The 12,130-nt window shown below is 39.8% G+C and overlaps 1 protein-coding gene across 1 annotated transcript in view; it reads right to left on the bottom strand.

Annotated features, from left to right (window-relative positions):
* ddrgk1 (DDRGK domain containing 1) overlaps nucleotides 1–12,130 on the bottom strand; it is a 35,020-nt gene that overhangs the window by 9,931 nt on the left and 12,959 nt on the right. The window contains exons 3-5 of the mRNA XM_062981044.1: nucleotides 11,576–11,682; nucleotides 9,308–9,409; nucleotides 1,411–1,533 (exon numbers count right to left, since the gene is read on the bottom strand). Of these exons, the coding sequence (XP_062837114.1) occupies nucleotides 1,411–1,533; nucleotides 9,308–9,409; nucleotides 11,576–11,682 (332 nt within the window). The remainder of the gene's footprint in view (nucleotides 1–1,410; nucleotides 1,534–9,307; nucleotides 9,410–11,575; nucleotides 11,683–12,130) is intronic.

The raw sequence follows: 12,130 nt of genomic DNA, 5'->3' as shown, positions 1-12,130 counted from the left end.
AGTGTCTCCAGTCAAGCCTTATCTACAATCTTTGTTTCCACAACAAGCCATTTTTTCAATATCACAGGGACACCCAATTGTGGAATTTCCTCCTTTCGGAGACCCAATTGGTGCCAATACTTGTTTCACTGAGGCACCAAGTGAAAACCTGGCTGTTCATCAAGGTCTCTGAGTCTCATTAATTCACTGCAAATACAGTAGAGTCTCAGTTATCCAACTTTTGCTTATCCGACACTCCATATTATCCGACATGCCGGCCGCGTCTCGTCCCTTTTTAATTTTTTTTTATTGCAATGGTATCTATCTAATACATAGAAATCAACTTACTTTATATACATCCACTTTATATACTTTTTACCCACTTTCCCCCCCTCCCTCCAACTTTACAAAGCATTTTTAAGTGCAGCTAGTCCAGGAGTCTGTCTATTTTCTCCTTTATCTGATCACTTTCTCCTTTCCCTTCTTCAACCCATTTCACATGTATTAACCAGTTCTCTTTGATTCTTTGTATTTTTTATAATCCATGGGAAATCTTGTTGTACTATTTCTATAATATCTGATTGTACTTGTTCATAAATATATTCATTCCATCTGTCCATTGTCCATTTTTTATCCTTCCATCCCAGTGCTATTACAGCATGGGCAGCTTTAACCATCGCCATCAAAGTTTGTTGGACCTCTTTCTTCAGCGTTTGTAAACCCAACGCTCCAATTTCCCGCAGACCAGGCCCAATATACAATTTTACCTTGAATAACCTGTTTATTTGTTCTTTTCCAAAAATATCTTCACTTCCTCACATTCCCACCACATATGTGTAAACCATCCTTTCCCCCTTTTACAATGCCAGCAGTTTGAGCTGAACCCTTTTATTATATATGCTAACTGGGCTGGGGTTCTGTGCCATTTTTGATAAATCTTTTTTACTAACTCTTGGAACTTTTCCATTTTAATGGTACTTACCCCCTTCATGATCTTTTCTACTCTTTCCTCTGAAAATTTCCTTTCCTTACTCCATTTTTGTATTATCGTTCTAGACATCATTTCTTTTGCTTCTACTATCATTTTGTATAATATTCCCCTCCGGTAAGCACCCGGTGCTTGGAGAGGCCTGCTGCACATCACTGAGAAACAGCTGTTTTCCTAGGCCTCTCCAAGCCAGGAGTCTTGTCCCTCCCAGCAAGCACCTGGCACTTGGAGAGGCCCGCTGTGCGTTGCTGCCTAGAAAAGCAGCTGTTTCTCAGCAACGCGCAGCTTTTCCTTAATCCCTCCTTATTATCAGACATTTTTGCTTATCTAATATTCTGTCGGCCTGTTTATGTTGGATAAGCAAGACTCTACTGTACAGGTTAAGTATCTCTTATCCAAACTGTTGTTCCAGTCCTCGGATACATCAGCATATTAGATCCTACCTGCTCCTCCGTCAAGGCTTCATCCACGCCTTCCTCTTCCACCACAAAGGTCTCCTTGAGCTTCAGGTATTCCTCATACTCCCGTTGTTCCTCCTCTTCTTTTGCCTTCTTCTTTTCTTCTTCCTGAAAGAAGGAAGAGCAAGGGCAAGAACGGCATTATTTAATTTCTGCAAGACATTTCTGGGCAGGTTGAATGTGCTGCAGGGCAACCTATGTACCATCAATAGACGTAATGAGTTTATTGGTGAGATATTTTAACACAAGGTAAAAACAACAACGTTGTTTTCAATTTTCAATAGCTGGCAGTCAGTCAAACTCCATGACTTCCCTTTGAAAGAGCAATTGGAGGAGACAAAAAACAATACCCTAGATGGTATTATACCCCTACCCTGTATTTTATTAGGTCCTTATTATCTATGCACATTAACATATCATTTTATTCTTGCATAGCTGCTTCAGTCTCTCCACCTATGAAGTCAACAGAATTGTGCCTAGTGGTTGACTGATATTATAATACTCCTGCTTTATATTGTATTATTGTTTTTGTCTTTTATACTGTGAATTGTATTTATGTTGATGTTTCTCTGCTTAATTATGTTGCTTGGGCTTCGCCTCATGTAAGCCGCCCCAAGTCCCCGTGGGGAGATGGTGGCAGAGTATAAATAAATTATTATTATTATTATTATTATTATTATTATTATTATTATTATTATTATTGTATTTATTAATGGTAAATCAGATTGTATGCAGAACAGGTTCAATTGGGGTGATTTCCAGTTATGACAAGAAGGAATGTAAAACCCTGGAGAGAGGCTGTGAGACAGCTCAAATACACCAGTGTAGACAATGTTAGGTCAAATGGAGAGAAACTCTGATTTCAGGCAACACACTGCCCAGAATTCTAGAATCACACCAATATATACAGTACTAGCTGTGCCCGGCCACGCGTTGCTGTGGCAAAGTGGTGGTGGTATTGGTTAAAAATTGTTGTGTAATTTTTATTTGACGTTATTTGCATTTTTTAATTAATTTTATTGTAAGTTATATTTTTATTTATTATATTTTATTATTTTCTTGTATTATTTTTAGTTATTTTCTGTTATTATAGTATTTTATTGTATTAATTTTTTAGTGTTTTTTATTATTTTTTATTGGGTTGCTAGGAGACCAAGTTGGAGGAGCTTAGCCTTTTAACTGGCAGCAATTGGATAAAAGCAATTATTCCTCTCTCTCTAATTAGGACTTTATTTTTCTTTTCTTTTTGTTGTATCAACCTAGAGGCGTGGATGATGGGTTGTGTTGTCAAATTCCGAGGTTGGGGGGCCTGTAGTTTTGTTGTTTTGTGGGTCGCCGTGATACCATCACTCTTTTATATATATAGATGTGTAAGTGGAGTGCTATACTTGTTAAATCTTTTTATTAAAAATATGCTTTCAATGTGTTTCAAGCATTTCTAGCTGTATTTAGAATAATGTCCTAACAATATTGATATATAATTGTTTATAACTTTTGTAAACCAATGCTTTAGCAGCACCTTTTAAAAATTCTTGCTAGCCTCCTTAAATTTCTCCTACTTTGGGAGAAGGACTATAAATTCAATAAATAAATAAACAATTAGATGAGAAAATTGTTAATTCATCATAAATAAAATTTCTACTTACCTTGCCATGGGGGTGGTACTTAAATTAGGCAGAAGGGGCCAATAATGGATCATAAAATTCAATTTACAAATCCTTCAGTTTCTTAAAGTTGCTAAGCCAAAGCTCTTTCATACATGCTGACTTAAACTGAAGGGAAGATTGACAGAACAGCAAGACAAGTTTTGCCTATTTGCATAAGCCTATTTCTGATATGCTGCTGAGGAGGAAGTCCCTGCCTCCTCCAAACCAAGATATCCTTTTTCGGTGATCAGATCTGAACATGATCTGGTGCAAGATGAGAAATCTGATTTCGATATTCCACAAAGATGTGAACTTACTTCCAATTGTGAACCTGGTGGGACTTAACTGGCACAATACTCATCAATGATTAATACAGATCATTTTAAATCTCCTTTTTAATTAGAGCCTTAGAGTAAGAACTGACACATCAGCAAGAAGCTTCAAATCTTGCCTTTAGTAGTAAGGCTAAAATAAAACGGGTCTGAACATATACAGAGTGCTTTTTCATGCAACAAATGGGAGCATGTCCCCACCCAAAATGTAGCTGGTTATGTCTTTTAGGGGGAGACGAGACTGTAGAATGTTTAAGGAAGAATTGAGTTTCGTGACTGAATACTTTTTAAAAAGGAAGATGTGGAATTAACTACAGGTTTTAGTTAAAATAAGTAGCTGGGCATATATGTAGAAGAAATACAATAAAGTAGAAATATGTATTAGTGTTATAAAGGTTTCCTTTTTGATAATGGAGCCCCCAGCACCACAGCGGGTGAAACCACTGAGTTGCTGAACTTGCTGACCGAAAGATCAGGAGTTTGAGTCTGGGAAGCAGGGTGAGCTCCTGCTGTTAGCTCCAGCTTCTGCCAACCTAGAAGTTCGAAAACATGCAAATGTGAGTAGATCAATAAGTATTGCTCCGGTGGGAAGGTAACGGCACTCCATGCAGTCATGACCTTGGAGGTGTCCACAGAGAATGATTTAGGAATGGATATGAGCACCCCCCCCCCCAAGAGTTGGACACAACTAGACTTAATGTCAGGGGAAAACCTTTACCTTCACTAGAGAAGACGTTACTATATCTGGAATTACAATATGGCATGCCAGAAGTGGTTTATTACCACTGTTGTGTTTCATCCAGTGTACTTGCTGCAGATGTAGTGTGTTAGTTACAGAGCGTGTATATCTATGGAGGCATTTCTTGGTTCTCCAGTGTGATTCAAATCCCAGCAGAAGATGGTCACTGTGCTGGAGGCCCTTGAAATGCCTACAGAGAACATTTTTTGGTTCCACATAAAGCAGCACCAGAGGCAAATGCACAAAGGCATGAATAATAAAATCCGCAAATGCATAACTAGCAAAAGTAAGGGATTACTATACATGTTAGACACCCAAATAAGAGTTGCAAGGAAAGTGACCGAATTCTACGTGTGAACTGTTTTCAGTGCCCTGCTCCCTTTAATGCCAGAAATTTGGGGGAATGTGGGAAAACGTGTTTGGGAGGTAGAATATCTATGGGGAGGTCAATATTTTCAGCTATATCCTTAGGCAAAGGAAGGTTGAGCTGTAAGCATATATTATTAGGGGCTGAAGGCCTTAACGTCACTTTGTCTCCCTGTTAATTGTAATGATGATGATGATGTCAGTGGATCAGTGATTTCTCTCTAGGTTTTAGTCCAATCTTTCAAACAATTACACTATGTAGCACAATTTATGTCCCTGGGTTATAAATGTCATTTCCTAATTGGTTCTATCATAAAAACATGGGAAAAGTTTATTAAATTGCAAAAACTTTGTTTTGGCAGGACATCCTGCAGCACATTTTGCTATATTTTTTTCAATGAATATCTCATCCAGTTTCAACTAGAATTTTCTGGAGTATGACAACTATTTTCAAAGTAAGGATGGCACAATTAAACTGGAAATAACACTTTCAAATCAGGAACAGATTTTTTTTTTCAAATTGTGAAATGACAAGAAAACAATGTCAAATAAAAAATTACATGGATGCTTAGTATTGCCTGAATCTTATTGATTTGTTGAATGATGAGCCTACACACAGGCAAGTAACACTAATTCTTTAAGTTTACCCAATATCTACCAATAGATTTTAGGTGACAGTATCCAAGTTAAGGCAGAGGACTTCATGTTACAAGTTTATTTTATTGCAGGTGGGGGAGTTCAAGTAAATTTTTAAGAAGTCTTTCTTTAATCTCTTAAATAATTATTTAAAGTTGTTGAATTGAAATAGGGCTGGCTTTCAAATCGAGAAAGCATGCAAGGCGGAAGAAGCACCACACTAAAGGCAGGTTTTGTGGCTTCAAGGCATGGCAAGCTCCTTGCAACAGAAGTAAGGGAGGCATTTGTTCTCTCGCTGATAGAACGTCTGTGGTAGACCATTTCCTCCACCAGAAAAAAAAATCCAGGGCTGAAGGGAAATTCCCAGGGCTGCGCAAAGCGGATGCGAAGCACTGATGCAGGCTGGGAGTATCTATTGCAGCCACTGGGACTTTTTGAGAGGATACGAGGTATTTCAAAAATACGTTTTACCTAGTTTCAAATATCAGAACTAATGGTGTGCTTAGCTGAAACATGACCTAAATTATTACTAAGAAATTGCCACAAGAAATTGTCCTAAAATGTGAAAGCCCAGACACATTTTGAAAAACATGCACACACAAACACCAAAATACTGGTCTAATGTTGCAAAGGGTGATTATTAAAGAAATGTAAAGGATTAGCGAAGTGGCATTAACAGTTCTCCGTGAAGCTGTGAACAATCACTGTACCTTCCCCTTAACACCTGGCCCTGCTGCCCCCCCCCCCTTTTGTGTTTCTCACCCCATTTGCTTCCCTCAACTTCATTACATCCCATGATAGAGACTCATATCTTGTTGGTGTTGAAGTCCCAGCGATCAATGAGGAATGTTAGGACTAATAGTCCTATGGCTTCAAAATGATTCCAACCTCTGCCTTGTTGAAAGTGAAGAAGCATCAACTCTGGTTACCAATTGAGCACCGGATCACTTTCAAAGTGATGGTACTTACCTTCAAGGCCTTACATGGTCTAGGGCCTATGTACCTGAGGGACCGCCTCACTCCCTACAAACCCCAGAGATCCCTCTGTTCTGAGGACCAAGACCTGTTGGAAGTCCCCAGTTTTAAGACCTTGCGTCTAACAGCAACTAGACGCAGAGCCTGTTCAGCAGTGGCACCATCTCTCTGGAACACCTTGCCACCTGAAGTCCGTGCCTTGCGGGACTTGTCGGCTTTCCGCAGGGCATGTAAGACACACCTGTTTCGGCAGGCGTTTGAGTTCTGTTAGATGTTTAAAAGGTGCTTTTAGGATGTTTTAAGATGTTTTTTAAAGATGTTTTAAAGATGTTTTAAAATTGTTGATTTTAGCCGGCTCTTGTAAGCCGCCCCGAGCCCTAGGGGAGTGGCGGCATATAAGTTTGAAAAATAAATAAATAAATAAATAAAACTCTTGTATACAGAACCCAGTGGTGCTAGCCTGCTGCCTTGTTTCCACCTTGTTTCCTAGACCTCTGTAACTCAAGGTGTTTTGTTTCCTAGACCTCTGTAACTCAAGGTGTTTTGCTTCCCTCTTCTTTATATGATTTATTGCCTTTTTGTTTGAGAAGGAAGCATCATGAGGCTTTTCTCTGCCACATGATGTCTTGAACACAGACATGAGAGTCAGCACCGGAGACTCTTCTACCAAAGTTTGGTCTATCTACTCTTTTAATATATCAAGATAATAATGGTCCAATATGAGTGCTGTAAACAATATGTATATTAAAAAGGTAAAGGTTTTCCCCTGACATTAAGTCCAGTCGTGTCCGACTCTGGGGGTTGGTGCTCATCTCCATTTCTAAGCCGAAGAGCCAACGCTGTCCGTAGACACCTCCAAGGTCTTGTGGCCGGCATGACTGCATGGAGCGCCGTTACCTTCCCGCTGGAGAGGTACCTGTTGATCTACTCACATTTGCATGTTTTCGAACTGCTAGGTTGGCAGGAAAATATGTATATACATAATACGTTAACTAAATCATTACGAAGTCCTCTGAAATCATATAAGATTAACAACAAAATAATATCTATCTCAAAATGTCAAAACAAACAAGTAAATATACAACTTTCCGTAGTCCTGGAGGGATTTCCTATAGATTTCTATTGAGTTAACCACAGATTGGAATTAAACAGTCTCAATTTCTCTATAGTCCTGGAGAGATTTCCACTGGATTAAACATGAATTAGAATTATGGTGCTCTAATATACATATTCTTTACAACACTCATATTGGACCATTATTATCTTGATACATTGTTTATAACAGACATCTGTGTTCTTGACTGTCTACTCTTTTAAACAAGATGTACCACCTGCAACAATGACAGTATTTAAAAACCTTTAAAAAAAATCTTACCGTAGCATCATCCCGGTTCTTTTCTCTCCTGTTTTCTACTGTAAGCTCATATAATAACACTGGCTGTGCTGCACTTTACTCTCTAGCAAATATTTATATATGCCTAACATTGGAAAGCAGGAGTAGGGAATAATAATAACTTTATTCTTGTACCCCACCTCCATCTCCCCGAAGGGACCTGGGACGGATTACATATGGCAACAAAGTGCCTAAAATAGAGCATAAATAAACACACAGTACAATACAATAAAGTAAATCATATAGCATATACTAGTAAAACAACTATTTAGAGCAACGCCCAAAACCTATGGTGACCACTATCGTTGGACATGGCCAGACTGTAGACAAGACACGGGAATGGGATAATGCAAATTGTAGATAAGGAACAAGGGCATGGGATGAAAGTGCAGTGCTGTGCTATTGATTGCGGACCATCAGGGCTAGACATTCTTAAAGGTTTGTTTAAACATCCAAGTTTTCTGATCTGTAATGCCTTTCTGCAAGATGCTGTAGGTCTGCAAACGGCCCTCCGTATCCATGGAACAAATTACACAAAAATCCAAATAGCAAACTTTGATTTTGTCATTTTATATAGCCCCCCCCCCCCCCCATTTTCCTCTACCCCTGTATATGCTGGGACTTCAGCACCCACACATGTTGTTATTTAAAAAGTGGATAAGACAAATATAACAATAATATCCTTGCTTTTGACATTTTAATTGGTTACATCTCCTTCTCCAGCAATGGGATCCTACAATTTGTCTCTGCCTTTGCAGGATTGCCCTTCCAATGCTTTCTCATTTTCTTCTGCCACTATTCTTGGATTACAGCATTATTACAAATAAGGAAGAGAAAAACATTTCAGTTAATCTGTTACAAAGCTGAAAACCCCTTCTTCTATGCTATTAGCAACTGCTCCCTCTTCTAGGCTAGAAATAGAAATATATGACCATTTCTTAGAGGCTTTTGTGCAACTTAACAAAAACGGGGAACTAGACACACCTTTGTTTGCTTTGGCAACCAGGTGGTTTTTTTTTGTTTTGTTTTGAACAAGAGACTGAGTTTTTTTCCAGTATCCTAAGAAAAATAATCCCAGCAGCAAAACAGTTAATCTAGCAGCAAAAATAAAGCCTCCTATCCGCAAGGAAAACAATGACAAAAGAAAATATGAGAACAACAACAATAATGTAACTAAATGCTTGAAGATTGTGACGACTGAATGCAAACATACAACTGGCCCCTTCCACCAACCAAGAAAAGGCTGTGCGTAGCTTTCATTTCGTATTATTGCATTCTGTTACAAGCTGCTTTGAGGCCCGTTTGATCAAAAGCCCTGGGCGCAGAGCTTCAAAAATAAAAAAAATAAAACAATTCTCTGATCTGAAATCAACAGAACTCCAGGGGAAGGATAGGAGCAGAAGCAAGTACAGTATATGCAAATAGACAGGAAGCAAAGAAGCTCTGCGTATGTTGTTTGCAGGTAGTAAGAGTAGCAGACCTTTTTCAACCAGAAGTGACTTATATCTGCTGTGGATGAACAGGTGAGGAGATATCTGTGAGACTGTACTACTCAGTTAATGAAGTCTTTCACAGCAAAGCTCCTGTATTGAAACAGAGGAAAGACTGGGAAGATAACTTGACACAGAAGTGGACAGAGAGAGGAAGGGAGGAACAGGAATGAAAGGATGTGAATGCAAGAGAAAGGAAGTCCTAGGTGTCTCTACTGATCCCATCCATGACTGACACAGAGCTCTATGGGGATGCAGGCCAAGGAAGACTTCCCTGTCCTCTTCCAGGCCACTCTGAAGCTCACCTGTCTTTCTTCCTCCTGCCGCAGACGCTCGTCCTCTTTACGCCTCTCCTCCTCTCGCTTCTGTTCAAGTTTCTTTCGTTCCTCCCGTTCTGCTTCTTCAGCCTTTGATATTTCAGCAGGTGGGGGAAAAGTCAAATAATGCTCTTCAGAGAATGATACAATTCAAAAACTACTGCTCACCCCAGTACTTTTTAGAAACGTTGCCATATCTAACCATATTGGAGAATCCAACTGGAAAGAGCTTGCCTCAAAAAGTGGTGGACTCTCCATATTTGCATGTCTTTATGCAAAGGTTGAATGGGCATTTCTCTAAAGGTTGTGTATTCCTGCAAGGCAGGTAGGTTGGATTACATGGCCCTTGGGATGACTTCCAAATCTAAGGTTCTTATCGTACTGCATTGGGTTGATAGCATTAAATGTATCCTTCCTTCAGAAGCTCCTGGGTAATGTTGACTTTCTGTGGACCTTGTCAGTCATTATGACCACAATATTGTATGGGATACGTTCCTAAACTTACTGTAGAAACAGGAAACTGGATAATAGGGAGTATTATTGAATTTAATTACTTCCAGTAAGAGCTACTACAGCAGTGGTTCTCAACCTGTGGGTCTCCAGATGTTTTGGCCTTCAACTCTCAGAAATCTTAACAGCTGGAAAACTGGCTGGGATTCTGGGAGTTGTCGGCCGAAACACTTGGGGACCCACAGGTTGAGAACCACTGTGCTACACAGTCATTCTGGAGAACCTAGAAAATTCCTAGGAAATTCCATGGGTCCTCCAGGGCAGCTTTATAGTAAAGTCAATACTATGAATTGCCCAGAAGACCTGGAAACATCCTAGGGATGTCATACTTTATTGAATACAAATAGATAAAACTGTGGGTACTGATCAATTGGTACAGGAAATGTACTATCTTTTGCATAATAAGCTATTAGTCTACAGAATCATTACTTAATGATGTTCACATGCCACTAATTGTTTATTTATTTACTATATTTATATACCACCTTTCTCACCCCTGGGGGGGACTCAAGGCGGTTTACAACATATTGATGGCAGAAATTTAGTGCCAACATACATACAATAGAAAATAACCCATAATAACTAAACACTAATATATAGCTATAAATGAAAATCGTTAAAACCATTAAACACATGCATACATAACATTCAAACATGAAGGCAAAGCATTAAAACATCCTAATATAAATATTAAAATCACATGATTCAAAAGTCGTACATCGTGGCCATTCCAATTGTCATTGCACATATTTCTTAATTATTCTTTGTACTGTATTACTGGCCAAAAGCTTGGTCCAACACCCACGTTTTTTGTTTTCTTTCTAAAGACCAGAAGGGAGGGCATTGATCTAATCTCACTGGGGAGGGAGTTCCATAGCCGAGGGGCCACCACTGGGAAGGCCCTGTCTCTTGTCCCCGTCAGCCATGCTTGCGACGCAGGTGGGACCGAGAGAAGGGCCTCCCCAGACAATCTTAACCTCTGAGACAGCTAATAGAGGGAGATACATTTGGTCAGGTAAGCTGGGCAGGAATTGTTTAGGCTTTATAGGCTAAAGCCAGCACTTTTAATTGTGCTTGATAGCAGACTGGCAGCCAGTGGAGCTGACGTAACAAGGGAGTTCTGTGCTCCCTGTATGCTGCCCCAGTTAAAAATCTGGATGATGCTCGTTGGGCTATTTGAAGCTTCCAAACAGTCTTCAAGAGCAACCCCACATACAGCGTGTTGCAGTAATCTATTCTAGATGTAACAAGAGCGTGGACCACCGTGGCCAAGTCTGACTTCCCATGGTATGGGCAAGTTTTAATTGTGTGAAAGCTCCCCTGGTCACCGCCGAAACGTGGGGTTCCAGGCTCACCAAGGAGTCCAGTCTCACTCCCAAGGAGGTGATTCTGTTCAATTATGCTCCTTAAAAACAAGGCACAGGACTTTGCTTTATGTACATATTAAAGAGTGTGGGGTGGGGGGAAGATCATAGAATTAAAGAGCTGGAGGAGACCCCAAGGGCCATCCAGTCCAACCCTCAGCCATGCAGGAAAATATAATCAAAGCACTCCCAGCGGACAGCCATCCAGCCTCTGCTTAAAAGGAGCTTTTCTTTAAAGCAAAAGTGAGTTTCTGTCCATTTATCCTATTGAAAAATCCCAAACACAATCCCTTTTGCTAGTAGAGGCAGCCCATGCTTGGCAGTGGGGAGGCAAAACTGCCCCTGGACCCACCAAACTTCCTCCCTCTTTGGTAATGCTCACCTCTCGCTGGGCTTTCCTTGCTTGCTTCTCCTCTAACTTCCGCTGCTTTTTTGCTCCAACTTTCCCAGAAACCTGGAACTCAGCAGCTTCAGTGTCGTCATTCTCCTCTAGGTTATGTTATTAAATGTTAAAAAAGAGAAAGAAAAAGAAGAGCAACAGCTCATTATCAAAGTGATCACACCATAGGGGGCCAATCCAGCTGATTCCACCATTAATCTTTCAGGAAACTTCTGTTTTTCCAGGAGGACTTTTGAGGGAGTGAGGCAAGAATCCTGCGTTATTCATGGGAACAACCCTGGCTTGGTTTCAGATGAAAGCGCAAGTGTAACTGTTATCAAAAAACATTCCTTACCATACTTTATTACTATGTTACTATGACGACAACCCATATTAGTCAGAAGGATTTCTTGTTTGAGAAATGAATTTAACAAATTTGAGAAATGGAGACTGGATACAAACTTGAAATCAAAAGACAATGAACTCCAGAAGGGATAGGAATCATGAATCATTAAATTTAAAAGCATAGCAAACTCCCCTGCAGTCCTAGTAATGAAT

Source organism: Anolis carolinensis, chromosome 5 (genome assembly GCF_035594765.1).
Source record: "Anolis carolinensis isolate JA03-04 chromosome 5, rAnoCar3.1.pri, whole genome shotgun sequence".
Lineage (NCBI taxonomy): Eukaryota > Metazoa > Chordata > Lepidosauria > Squamata > Dactyloidae > Anolis > Anolis carolinensis.
The sequence above is the reverse complement of the archived record's forward strand: the minus strand, read 5'-3'. Positions and strand labels throughout refer to the sequence as shown.